Here is a 14,439-nt window from a genome sequence, read left to right on the forward strand (position 1 = left end):
TCCAAAGGTACAAATGTTAAATGACCCCTACTACAGGAGCAGGGCGGAAGCTGCATGCGCCGTTGAGCTAGGAAAGCATTCTGATTACTTCCGCCCCGTTATTGACGTACAGCATTTCCATTGGCTGTGCGTCACATAAGAAACCACACGTTTCTCACAATGTCATGCCCCTGGAAGAAGCTTAGGGTGAAACGCGCATCCGGGCACACGAGGGAGGATTGATCAGTTCCCGTTCTGCACCACTGGGTCTGCCTGGGGATTCATCCTTAAGTTATTAACTGTACTTTGGATATTATGGTCATGTGTGCCGACTTATGAGGGCCGTATCTTCCTAGTGTGGAAAGGGGAAACTTAGTGTGTATTAGCATTACCCTTACATATCTGCAGTAGAGGATAACAATAATAGATGGGGATTTCCTTTGAGTGCACATATTGGACCTTTTTATAGAGTCATGGAAATATGATGATAATATTTGTTGCAGTGTGAACCGATCATTCTCCTGGATACTTAGTTTTTCTGATATTGCTTGGCCTTGTTGTTTTTATATATTAATGACAAATAAAGATTTATATATAGTGCATTTTTATATGGTTCTCTTCCTGCGGCTAAATTGATCTAAGTCCGCCTTTGGATTACATAGAATCTAAATTTGCAGACAAGGTGTGAGATCTGGATTGGCTGTGTGAGAGGCATCTGACCGGGATCCAAGGGGTATCGTTTCTCCTTGCAGAGAGTGACATGCCGATATGAGGAGACCACTGGAACCCGGTCAGACGTCTCTCACACTTTGCACTGACGAGGGGCAATACCCCGAAACACAGTACCTGCAAATTGAGATTCTGGTTTTGGCTTTTATCCTAAATCATGTAACGAGGTTCGTTAAAGGGTCAACATTGACTTCTAGGATTGCTAATTCCTATAGGTGGCACTAGTGTTCTAGTCCTCTTCCTCTCTGAAGAGACAATCTGCATACTTCCCAGAGGAGCATTGCAGCATGAAAGTCTCCTCATCTCGGCATGTTTGGCATGTGACTCTCCGCAAGGAGAAACGATACCTCTTATCTCATATTCAGTGTTTCCTTATACCTTAGTGCACACGTTGTATAATGCAGGAGCAGCACCTTGCTCTTACTTCCGTGTGTTAGGAGTTGCTGAAAAGTTTTTTTTCCTTTAAATGTAATATTGACTGATATTATACTGAAATGATTCCTAGTGAATAGACCATGTTGGCAATGTGGCCCATTATTCCATTCAGGGGTTGTCCACCTGTCACCTCCAGCGACTCTGCTTAGTAAGTGTGATGCAACTGTAAGAGTTGGTAAGAATCAGTGTGGGGCCGGTCACTTTCCTCTTGCAGCTGCATTTGATAAATCTGCCACATTTTTAGACCAACTTGTCCAGATTTACATCACCTAGTTAGTTATTGGCTTATTTTGTGCTAGAATTGTGAGCTACACTTTTGGTGAAATTTCTGGAACAGAATGTTTGACCCCTCCCCTCTCATAAGCCACACCCATTTTAGATAAGCCACGCCTCTTGTCAGACAAGGCGCAGAAAGGGTTTAAAACGCGGGAAGCAAATCATGAAATACAGATTTTGCTGCACATAACTACAGAATTCTGTCACATTTCGCTGATAGATCTCTCCCAGTGCCTTGTGATCAATATTTAGATTTGTAGTGAACATAAAACCACAATCTTAGGACCATTTATTACATTATAGACACAAGGAAGGAAGGGGAATATGGAAAGTCAGCTCACCACGTCCAGGTGCACCTTATAGGATAGAGGCAGTTCGCACGGGGCCATCCCAGTCTCGGACATGATCATCAGATGTAAGAAAGAAGAAAGTGATCTCCAGCGACAAAATATCAAGGTGAAAAATGTCATATATAAAAACTAGCTTTTATTATTCCAAACATAAGACGAATGTGCTGGCCACCTTTAGAAAGCCATGTAAAATAGACCAACGCATTTCAGGTAGGAGCCTTATTCATGGTGTGTGGCTCCTAACTGGTGTGTGGCTCCATGATTAGGCTCCTACCTGAAACGCGTTGGTCTATTTTACATGGGTTTCTAAGGGTGGTCAGCACATTTGTCTTATTATGTAAAAAGCTTAATATATAATTTTTAAAAGCTAGTTTTATATAGAGCTCTGGCAAAAATTAACAGACCACTGCACAGTTTTATAAAAATCAGCTTCACTACATGTCTGACAGCCATTCCATTCCAGTGTCAGTTGAATTCCAACCAGACTACACCTCATTCTACTTAATGTGCTTCTGATTAGGTGATCACCTGATCCAAATCTTATTGAACGAAGGAAAGTATAAAACACACTGCTGTGGTGTGTGTTATGATCCGGTGACTTTGGAGCCGCATGAACTTTCTCTGGAGTAGGTGGAAACTGTACTGACCACAAAACCTGTTGTGAATTCCGTTCTCGAACTCCCTCCTGTGGTCATGAATGGTACTTCGGTGAGTTCTGTCCGTGGACTCCCTCAAGTGGCTGTGAGTGGAACTGCTGGCTCTGAGGTTGCTTTATCAGCTGACCTCGTTTGCGGCTAGGCTGGCTTCTCTATTTAACTCCACTCAGATCGTTACTTGATGGCAGCTGTCAATGTATCAGTACTGGTTCAGATCTCTCTCGGATCTTTCTGATGACCTGTCTACTCCAGCAGAAGCTAAGTCCCTGCTAGTTCATTTGTTGTTCATTGTGTACCTAATATCTTTATTAGTACTTGCTAAGTTTTAGTCCAGCTTGCTTTCATGATATTTCCTTGCTAGCTGGAAGCTCTGGGGTGCAGAGTGGCACACTCTGTGTGGCTTTTTGTAGTTTTTTTTGTGCTGACCGCATAGATCCCTTTTCTATCCTCAGTCTATTTAGTAAGTCTGGCCTCCTTTGCTGAAACCTCTTTCATTCCTGTGTTTGTGACTTTTCCTCTAAACTCACAGTCAATATTTGTGGGGGGCTGCCTTTTCCTTTGGGGAATTTCTCTGAGGCAAGGTAAGGCTATATTTTCTATCTTTAGGGGTAGTTAGCTCTTAGGCTGTAAAGAGGCGTCTAGGGAGAGTTAGGTACGCTCCACGGCTATTTCTAGTGTGTGCGATAGGATTAGAGTTTGCGGTCAGCAGAGATCCCACTCCCCAGAGCTTGTCCTGTCGTCTAGTTTAACCATCAGGTCATTCCAGTTGCTCCTAACCACCAGGTCATAACAAAAACCTGAACTAACACCGCAACTAGAAGTAGCCGTGGGGTGTGCCTAACAAACCCTAGACACCTCGACACAGCCGGAGGACTAAATACCCCTATAGATGGAAATAGGAATACTACCTTGCCTCAGAGCAGAACCCCAAAGGATAGGCAGCCCCCCACGAATATTGACTGTGAGTAGGAGAGGAAAGACACACGCAGGCAGAAAACAGGATTCAGCAAAAGAGGCCACTCTAGCTAAATAGGGAAAGATAGGACAGAATACTAAGCGGTCAGTATTAAAACCCTTCCAAAAATATCCACAGCAGATAATACAAAAAGTTCCACAATCTAACTAAAGACATGGAATGTATATCTGCCACTCCAGAGAATCCAACAAGACTGAGAAAATAATCATACTACCCCGACCCTAGACCCCAGAGCGGAATGGGCAGCACTCCATCAAACTAGTATAGCATAACAATCCTTTTACAGGATCAAGAAGTGCCATAAAAACAAATTGTGTACAATATGACAATTTTTATTTAAATATACAGCACAAAAACATATATAATAATATAATAAAATTGGTGCCTCAAACCAAATACCGGAGGCTAGTGGGCAAAGTGGATTGTAATTTTAACATCTTAAATAAGAATTGTAATTATGGGGACAGAAACACATTGAGAATCAGACACCTAATGTATTGCAATCTTTTTAGGAAGGGAAACTCACAAACCGGGGGAATTAACCACGAGTTTGAAATAGGTGCTGAGGTTATAATTACCTCAAATCCACCAATTTCAAACTCGTGGTTAATTCCCCCGGTTTGTGAGTTTCCCTTCCTAAAAAGATTGAGAATCAGACACCTAATGTATTGCAATGTGTTTCTGTCCCCATAATTACAATTCTTATTTAAGATGTTAAAATTACAATCCACTTTGCCCACTAGCCTCCGGTATTTGGTTTGAGGCACCAATTTTATTATATTATTATATATGTTTTTGTGCTGTATATTTAAATAAAAATTGTCATATTGTACACAATTTGTTTTTATGGCACTTCTTGATCCTGTAAAAGGATTGTTATGCTATACAAGACTGAGAAAATACTGACACAATCTAAGCTGGACAAAAAAAACAATGAATAGCACAGAATTATTAAGCACACAGCATGTGTGCCACAGAAACAAAACCAGACACTTATCTTTGCTGATTTGGCAGAAGGCAGAAGGAACCAAACAAGGGCCAAAATCTCCCAACAACCATGGACAACTGGCAAGGACTAATGAATCCTGCACACCTAAATACCCCAGTCAGAACTGCAATCAGCAGATACAACTGGCCAGGACTGCAACCCAGGGACAACTGCATTACCACCTACAACCACCGGAGGGAGCCCAAAAACAGAATTCACAACAGTACCCCCCCCTTGAGGAGGGGTGTTATGATCCCAGTGGCTGGGGATCACTAGAAATACTAGCTAAGTTACTGAACAAAGAACAAGCTCTAGGGAGGTGGTAACTGGACTGACCGCAATCCTGATCCTATCCAAACACACTAAAGGTAGCCGGTGAACGTGCCTAAAATCCTGGACGTCTCGATGCAGCCTGAGAAACTGACTACCCCTAAAGAGAAAGCAAGACCTCATTTGCCTCAAGAGAAATAACCCCAAAGATATAGGAAGCCCCCAACAAATAATAACGGTGAGGTAAGGGGAAAAGACACACGTAGGAATGAAAACAGATTCTGCAAGTGAGGCCCGCTAATACTAGATAGCAGAAGACAGATAGTGAGCTGTGCGGTCAGCAGAAAACCCTACAAAATATCCACGCTGAGAATTCAAGAACCCCCACACCAACTAACGGTGTGGGGGGAGAAACTCAGCCCCCTAGAGCTAACAGCAAGCAGGGAAATCACATATTAGCAAGCTGGACAAGAAATATATTGAACACTGATGATCAAAAAATGAACAAACGGAAACTTAGCTTCTCTTGAAGAGACTGGTAGCAAGGTAGTCAGAAGGAATCAGAGTAGCACTGAATACATTGACAGCAGGCAAGTGAGCTTAAATAGGAAACCAGCCCACATATAACGAGACAGCTGATGCCAGTCACAAACCTGCAGAAAGATACCACTCACACAGTACCACTTGTGACCACAAGAGGGAGCCCAGAAATAGAGTTCACAACAGAGGGGTCACCGAACCCTCACCAGAGCCCCCAGGCCGATCAGGACGAGACAGATGAAAAGCATGAACCAAATCAGCAGCATGGACATCAGAGGCAAAAACCCAAGAATTATCCTCCTGGCCATAACCCTTCCATTTGACAAGATACTGAAGCCTCCGCCTCGAAAAACGAGAATCCAAAATCTTCTCAACCACATACTCCAACTCCCCATCAACCAACACAGGGGCTGGAGGATCAACAGAGGGAACAACGGGTACCACATATTTCCGCAATAAAGATCTATGGAAGACATTATGGATAGCAAAAGAGGCCGGAAGCGCCAATCGAAAAGACACCGGATTAATAATCCCAGAAATCCTATAAGGACCAATAAACCGAGGCTTAAACTTAGGAGAAGAAACCTTCATAGGAACATGACGGGAAGACAACCAGACCAGATCCCCAACCTGAAGCCGGGAACCAACACATCGACGACGGTTAGCAAAACGTTGAGCCTCCTCCTGAGACAACACCAAATTGTCCACCACATGAGCCCAAATCTGCTGCAACCTGTTAACCACAGAATCCACACCAGGACAGTCAGAAGGCTCAACCTGCCCAGAAGAAAAACAAGGATGAAAACCAAAATTGCAAAAAAAAGGCGAAACCAAAGTAGCCGAACTAGCCCGATTATTAAGGGCAAACTCGGCCAATGGCAAAAAGGCCACCCAATCATCCTGATCAGCAGACACAAAGCATCTCAAATAAGTCTCCAAGGTCTGATTAGTTCGCTCGGTTTGGCCATTTGTCTGAGGATGAAATGCAGAGGAAAAATATAAATCAATGCCCAGCCTAGCACAAAAGGCCCGCCAAAACCTAGAAACAAACTGGGAACCTCTGTCAGACACAATATTCTCCGGAATACCATGCAAACGAACCACATGCTGAAAAAACAACGAAACCAAATCTGAAGAGGAAGGCAATTTAGGCAAAGGCACCAAATGAATCATCTTAGAAAACCGGTCACAAACAACCCAGATAACCGACATCCTCTGGGAAACCGGAAGATCAGAAATAAAATCCATAGAAATATGCGTCCAGGGCCTCTCAGGGACCGGTAATGGCAAAAGCAACCCACTAGCACGGGAACAACAAGCCTTGGCCCGCGCACAAGTCCCACAGGACTGCACAAAAGAACGCACATCATGTGATAAAGAAGGCCACCAAAAGGACCTACCAACCAAGTCTCTGGTACCAAAAATAGCATGATGACCAGCCAACACAGAACAGTGAACCTCGGAAATCACTCTACTAGTCCATCTGTCAGGAACAAACAGTTTCCCCACTGGACAGCGATCAGTTCTGTCAGCCTGAAATTCCTGAAGAACCCGTCGTAAATCAGGGGAAATAGCAGAAAGAACCACCCCTTCTTTCAGAATGCCGACCGGTTCAAGGACCTCAGGAGAATCAGGCAAAAAACTCCTAGAAAGGGCATCAGCCTTAATATTCCTAGAACCCGGAAGATACGAGACCACAAAATCAAAATGGGAAAAAAACAAGGACCATCGAGCCTGTCTAGGATTCAGCCGCTTGGCAGACTGGAGGTAAATCAAATTCTTATGATCGGTCAAGACCACAATACGGTGCTTAGCTCCCTCAAGCCAATGTCGCCACTCCTCAAACGCCCACTTCATAGCCAACAACTCCCGATTGCCGACATCATAATTGCGTTCAGCAGGCGAAAATTTACGGGAAAAGAATGCACACGGTTTCATCAAGGAACCAACAGGATCCCTCTGGGACAAAACGGCCCCTGCGCCAATCTCAGAAGCGTCCATCTCAACCTGAAACGGAAGAGAAACATCTGGTTGGCGCAACACCGGAGCAGAAGTAAATCGACGTTTAAGCTCCTGAAAGGCAGAAACAGCCGCAGAGGACCAATTCGCCACATCAGCGCCTTTCTTCGTCAAATCGGTCAAGGGTTTAACCACGCTGGAAAAGTTAGCAATTAAACGGCGATAAAAATTTGCAAAACCCAAAAATGGACGTGGGTTGAATCCAATCATGAATGACCTGAACCTTAACCGGATCCATCTCAATAGATGAAGGAAAAAAAATAAAACCCAAAAATGAAACCTTCTGCACCCCAAAGAGACACTTAGACCCCTTCACAAACAAAGCATTGTCACGAAGGATCTAAAATACCATCCTGACCTGTTCCACATGAGACTCCCAATCATCAGAAAAAATCAAAATATCGTCCAAATATACAATCAAGAATTTATCAATATAAGTCCGGAAGATATCATGCATGAAAGATTGAAAAACAGATGGAGCATTAGAAAGCCCGAACGGCATCACAAGGTATTCAAAATGGCCTTCGGGCGTATTGAACGCAGTTTTCCATTCATCACCCTGCTTAATACGAACAAGATTATACGCCCCCCCCCGAAGGTCAATCTTAGTAAACCAATAAGCCCCCTTAATCCTAGCAAACAAATCGGAAAGCAAAGGTAAAGGGTATTGAAACTTGACCGTGATCTTATTCAAGAGGCGACAATCAATACAGGGTCTCAAGGAGCCATCCTTCTTAGCAATAAAAAAAATCCCACTCCCATCGGTGAAGAAGATGGCCGAATATGCCCTTTCTCCAAAGACTCCTTAACATAACTCCGCATAGCGGTATGTTCAGGCACAGACAGGTTGAAGAGTCGGCCCTTAGGAAACTTACAGCCTGGAATCAAATTAATCGCACAATCACAGTCCCTGTGCGGTGGAAGAGAACTGGACTTGGGCTCATCGAATACATCCTGAAAATCAGACAAAAACTCTGGAATTTCGGAAGAGGAAGAAGAGGAGATTGACATCAAAGGAACATCATTATGAACCCCCTGACAACCCCAACTAGTCACAGACATAGACTTCCAATCCAACACAGGATTATGTACCTGCAACCACTGAAAACCCAGCATGATAGCATCATGTAAATTATGCAATACCAGAAATCGACAATCTTCCTGATGGGCTGGCGCCATGCGCATGGTCACCTGTGTCCAAAACTGGGGCTTATTTTTAGCCAAAGGTGTAGCATCAATGCCCCTTAAAGGAATAAGGTTCTGCAAAGGCTGCAAGGGGAAACCACAACGCCTGGCAAACTCAAGGTCCATTAAGTTCAAAGCGGCGCCTGAATCCACAAACGCCAAGACCGAAAATGATGACAATGAGCAGATCATGACACCGATAACAGAAATTTAGGTTGTACAGTACTGATGGTAAATGAACTAGCGATCCTCTTTGTCCGCTTAGGGCAGACTGAAATGACATGAGAAGCGTCGCCACAATAATAACACAACCTATTCTGACGTCTGAGTCCTTGTCGTTCTGTCCTAGACAGAATCCTATCACACTGCATTAGCTCAGGACTCTGCTCTGAGGACAACGCCACAGCACGCACAGTTCTGCGCTCCCGCAAGCGCCGATCAATCTGAATGGCCAAAGACATAGAATCACTCAGACCGACAGGCGTGGGAAACCCCACCATAACATCTTTAACGGATTCAGAAAGACCCTTTCTGAAAATTGGGCCAAAGCTTCATCATTCCATTTAGTCAACACAGACCATTTTCTAAATTTCTGACAATACAATTCTGCCGCCTCTTGACCCTGAGATAGGGCCAACAAGGTATATCTGCCACTCCAGAGAATCCAACAAGACTGAGAAAATACTGACACAATCTAAGCTGGACAAAAAAAACAATGAATAGCACAGAATTATTAAGCACACAGCATGTGTGCCACAGAAACAAAACCAGACACTTATCTTTGCTGATTTGGCAGAAGGCAGAAGGAACCAAACAAGGACCAAAACCTCCCAACAACCATGGACAACTGGCAAGGACTAATGAATCCTGCACACCTAAATACCCCAGTCAGAACTGCAATCAGCAGATACACCTGGCCAGGACTGCAACCCAGGGACAACTGCATTACCACCTACAACCACCGGAGGGAGCCCAAAAGCAGAATTCACAACAGGTGTGCACAATCCTCTTGCAATAGGACAAGCTGGATGGCATAACAAGTTCTAGTAATATCCCAAAAGTAATAGGAGTGAAAAAATGACTTTGAACCATGACAAAGGAGTTGAAGAGAAAAGTCTTGAGTGAGGAAAAGAAGGGCTCAATTCTGGCTTTACTAGCAGATGGACACAGTGAGCGTCATGTTGCCTCTATCCTTAAAATTTCTCAGACGGCAGTCCATTACAACAAGGTCAAGCAGCAGACATTGGGGACAGCGAAGCTACAGACTGGCAGGAGGCGAAAATGGCTCTCATCTTATTTGAATGTTACTCAGCAACCGCAGGATGACATCAAGTGATCTGCAAAAGGAATGTCAAATGGCAGCTGGGGTGAAGTGCACGGCAAGAACAGTGTGTAACAGGCTCCTGGAGGCAGGGCTCAAGTCATTTAAAGCTAGAAAAAAGTATTTTATCAATGTGAAGCAAACGAGAGCCAGGTTGAAGGTTGCCAAAAACCATAAGGATTGGACCATAGAGGACTGGAGTAAGGTAATCTTCTCCGATGAGTCTAATTTTCAGCTTTGCCCAACACCTGGTCATCTAATGGTTAGATGGAGACCTGGAGAGGCGTACAAGCCACAGTGTCTTGCACCCACTGTGAAATTTGGTGAAGGATCGGTGATGATCTGTGGATGCTTCAGCAATGCTGGAATTGGGCAGGTTAATCTTTGCGAAGGATGTATGAATTAAGCCATATACAAGGTTATCCTGTAAAAACAGATGATTCCTTCTGCTCAGGCAATATTCCCCAACTCTGAGGATGGTTTTTTCCAGCAGGACAATGCGCTATGCCACACAGCTAGGTCAATAAAGGTGTGGATGAAGGACCACCACATCAAATCCCTGTCATGGCCAGCCCAATCTCCAAACCTGAACATCATTGAAAACCTCTGGAATGTAATCAAGAGGAAGATGGATAGTCACAAGCAATCAAACAAAGAAGAACTGCTTACATTTTTTACCAGAAGTGGCATAAGGTCACCCAAAAGCAGTGTGAAAGCTGTGATTAAAAATCATTGTTATTCCGCAAAATATTGATTTCTGAACTTCTTGAGTTAAAACATTAGTATTGTTGTTTCTGAATGATTATAAACTTGTTTTTTGCATTATTTCAGGTCTGCAAGCAATGAATTTTTTTGTTATTTTGACCATTTCTCATTTTCAGAAAATAAATACAAAATTTATTGCCTGGAACTTCGGAGACATGTTGTCAGTAGTTTATAGACTAAAAGAACAATTTACATTTTACTCAAAAATATACAGTACCTACAAAGAGAAAAATCAGACAAACTGAAAATTTTGCAGTGGTCTCTTCATTTTTCCCAGAGCGGTATAACATTTTTCACCTTGATATTTTGTCGCTAGAGATCACTTTCTTCCTTTTTACATTAATTACATTATCAGCCTTCTTCATACACATTCAATTTTCAGCACAAGTTATTGTACCCCAAATATCTCTGCAGATCCTCTAAATGAATCTATGTAAATTATGGAGAGATATATTTGCGCCCCACATTATCTGCACAGAGCCATGTAATATCCAGTATTTGATGAACTTTATAGTAAAATGTACTATAGCACTATAACAGTGTCCTGTCCCTTTAAATCTTCAGATACTTCTGTCACCATGGTAACTGCAGTCATCAACAACCAGTAGGATTGCTCAGTTTGAATTTGAAAAAATAAAGTCAGTTTGTTACATCTCATCGGAGTGTGAAGACAGACACCTGCAGTCAGTGCGAGATTCCAGGTATAACACGTGAGATAATGCACCGGACGGACCCCACATCCATCACACGCACTCACACACCACAACTGACACTGATAAATCTGATCATTACCAAGTTATTATTTCCCCCAACACATGATGTGGTGAGATACCAGTGGGTGAGGCCGGAACTCGTGACATCTCCCATCTGGATCGATCCAGAGACAAGATCCCGATATTTACCCTCCGCTCTGCTCCTCCATGGGGGATGTCCCCGGCACACACAGGATGGCCCGCAGTGTAGCATTGCTAGTACTCTGCATGATATCCCGTCCTCCATATATACCACATACTAAAGGGGTGATCCCATTGGGACAAGTTATCACCTGTCTGCGGGATAAGATCAGAGTCCGATCACTGGGAACCGCACCAATCACCAGAACAGGGCACTGTTATCCCATTAGAAGGCAGCAGCAGTACCTCCCCCGACCACCGGGACTGCCAGAGAGCAACGAGTACAGCTCCTGCAGGCCCCAGAGAGGATGAATGGAGCAGCAGGGGAGCATGTGCACCTCCGCTACCTTCTAATGGGGATAAAAGTTCTGGTGATGGCTGGAATTCCCAGCGGACGGACCCCACTGATCTATAAGTCATCACCGGTCCCATGTATAAGGCGATAACTTGTTCCAACTGAAAATACCCCTGTAATGAAGCTCACACATGTAACCGCCAATATCCCATATATATATGTTGCCCTTCCCTGCCCCTGAATTTATGATAAAATAAATATGAATCAATTACCAAAAGCCCTGCTGACTATTCCTGATGTCTTATAGGATTTGGATACATTTTGTCAGAGAAGATATCAGCGGTCTCCATGTGGACCGGGTATTCTGCCAGCGCTGGACCAGGTAGCTTCCATCAGTCTGTGATAACTGACCGTTCTCTACACTGCTGTTGGATGGGCTTCCGGGCCTTTACTTTATAGGGGTTGTCTATCTTTGGGGGCATTTTTGTTTTTACTTAAATGCGTGTATTTTGTGGTAAAAATTATTTTTGCAGTGGAGTTTCATTAAACAATTTCCATTATTTGCTTCCTATTATCTCAGCTCTGCCATCTATTGCTGGCTGCAGAATTACCTAACTGAGAATCTATCAGTGAGCTCTTTCTGACAGTCTTCAATGCAAGTTTGTAGCTCTTTTACGCTTATTTCCTGAGTGTCGCTTAGTACGTTTCAGCAGTGGCGCTCTACAACATCCTCTTTGTACGGTTAGGATTGATCCTAATATCTGGTTGTGTTTTCTTCAGTTTACGTCACACCTGAGGAGCAACTGAGAAGACTGGCGTATTGTATCAAGCTTCTCCCGTCACCCCTCTACAAGAAGGAGGTCAGTGAGAAAACTAAGTACAGGTAGTTGTGTACTCAGATATTCCTAGTCATCCTTCTAACTTCATCTCTGCTCTTCCTAGCGCCTCATGCCAACCAACCCAGAAGCCCAGAGAAGGTTTGCTGTAAGGGACGAAGAACGGCCCGCTCCATCCATAAGCATCCGAGCCAGGGAGGGAAGGAAGAGGGAAGAAGAAGTGACGCTGAGAGAAATGCTGGCCTATCTGGACGAGGAGGAGGACGAGAAAGAAGAGAAGGAAGAAGATGAGATGGCGGCAAAGAAGATCAAACTGGACATTAGGCTCCCGAGAAGCAGCACACGAAGAAGCAGGACCAGGCCGGACAACTTCCACCACCAAGTCAGCCAAGCCTCTCCCCTGACATGGAAGAACATCATGTGGACCATCCTGCTGGGACCCCTCTGCCGATACATTGGCATTATCGGCCGGTAAGTATAAAAAACACTAGAAATAATAATAGCAGCATAATAGTAATATAGGGACAATATATCAGTATTAGACTAAGAAGAGTAATTAGATTAGTGATAATAAGAAAGTCATAAAATAGTAATAAATTAACAATAGTAATAGTAGTAGGTGGAATAGCAGTGTGATCCAGGGTTCTAGGACTGATCGCCTTTTCTCGGGGTCAAGAAGGAATTTTTCCCCTTGTGACACAAATTGGCTGAATGTGTCCTGGGGTTTTTGCCTTCTTCTGGATCAACAGTGTAAGAATAAGGTAGTATTAATGATAATAGAAAAGATAGAATAATACAGTCATAAAATAGCAGTATTAATAATAGTAAGAATATAAAATAGTTATATCTATAAACAGACAAGAACCTAAAATTACAATAATTATAGTCATAGCTCAATCAGTGCTGTAATGTGAAATAGTTATAGAAAAGTTAGAATAGTACTGTAATAAGATAGCAGGACGTAAATAATAGATATAAAACCTATAAAAAGAACAAACCCCTATACATTATAATAATAACTATAGTAGTAGTAGAATTAGCGCTCTAATATTAGTTAGATACCTAGTAATAACATAATTAGGTTTGATCCAGGGTTCTAGGACTGATCGCCTTTTCCCGGGGTCGAGAAGGAATTTTTCCCCAGTGACACAAATTGGCTGAAGGTGTCCTGGGGTTTTTGCCTTCTTCTGGATCAAAAGCTTTAGACATAGGGACCTTAGTAATATCATTATTAGAGTCACAAGAGTAATAAAAATGATAAAACTAATAAATCAAAAAGTCAATGATAAAAGGTCCATTTTAAATAAATAATAAAACGTGTAGTAATAATAATAACAGATTTGTGAGGCAGAGTCCCGTTAGTTAGTAGGTTAGTGTTAGGTTAGTGTAGGTCCCATCTGAAGAGGTCGCCTTGTCGTTGGCAGATGGGCTCGCACAATTTGCTCAAAATGTGCGCTAAGAACCTCACTTTTATATCTGTAGAAGATATGCAGTAATACCATTCAGGAGATGTACACGTATACAGCAGTTTTGTGAATAACATTTCTGCAGAATCACAGCAGCAGGTATACCGGCATAGGGAGGTCACATCTAGTGATAGTGCTACAGTGATATTACAACTGGGCCTTAAAGGGAATCCGTCATCAAGTTTTTGCTATGCAATCTGACAGCACCATGATGTAGGGACAGAAATTCTGATTCCAGCAATGTATCACTTAGTTTATTAGGTGCAGCAGTTGGGATAGAATCACAGTTTTCTCTTCAGCAGATCTAGCAGAGCTCAGATGTTGAGCTGTGTATAACCCCGTCCACACCACTGATGGACTGCTTACTGTGTACACTGTATACTGACAGAAAGCTGCTAATCAGTGCTGGGGACAGTGGTTGGACTAGGAGACACGAGACACCTAGTCCTGTAGTGATAAT

The 14,439-nt window shown here is 43.1% G+C and overlaps 1 protein-coding gene across 1 annotated transcript; it reads left to right on the plus strand.

Annotated features, from left to right (window-relative positions):
* Positions 1-9,493: 9,493 nt before the first annotated feature.
* On the plus strand, positions 9,494-13,560 carry LOC143817771 (uncharacterized). The gene is made up of 3 exons (XM_077299248.1): positions 9,494-9,524; positions 12,458-12,537; positions 12,620-13,560. Exons 1-3 carry the CDS (start codon positions 9,494-9,496, stop codon positions 12,986-12,988), a joined length of 480 nt encoding a protein of 159 aa, XP_077155363.1. The 3' UTR covers positions 12,989-13,560.
* The last annotated feature ends 879 nt before the right edge of the window (positions 13,561-14,439 follow it).

The sequence above is a fragment of the Ranitomeya variabilis genome, chromosome 3 (assembly GCF_051348905.1).
Source record: "Ranitomeya variabilis isolate aRanVar5 chromosome 3, aRanVar5.hap1, whole genome shotgun sequence".
NCBI lineage: Eukaryota > Metazoa > Chordata > Amphibia > Anura > Dendrobatidae > Ranitomeya > Ranitomeya variabilis.

Bases quoted from the DNA above. Each gene is read 5' to 3' on its own strand.
- LOC143817771 (XM_077299248.1), top strand. From the start codon at position 9,494: ATGACAAAGGAGTTGAAGAGAAAAGTCTTGA. The intron at 9,525-12,457 runs GTGAGGAAAAGA...TGTTTTCTTCAG, and splicing joins GTTGAAGAGAAAAGTCTTGA to TTTACGTCACACCTGAGGAG. The intron at 12,538-12,619 runs GTCAGTGAGAAA...TGCTCTTCCTAG, and splicing joins CACCCCTCTACAAGAAGGAG to CGCCTCATGCCAACCAACCC.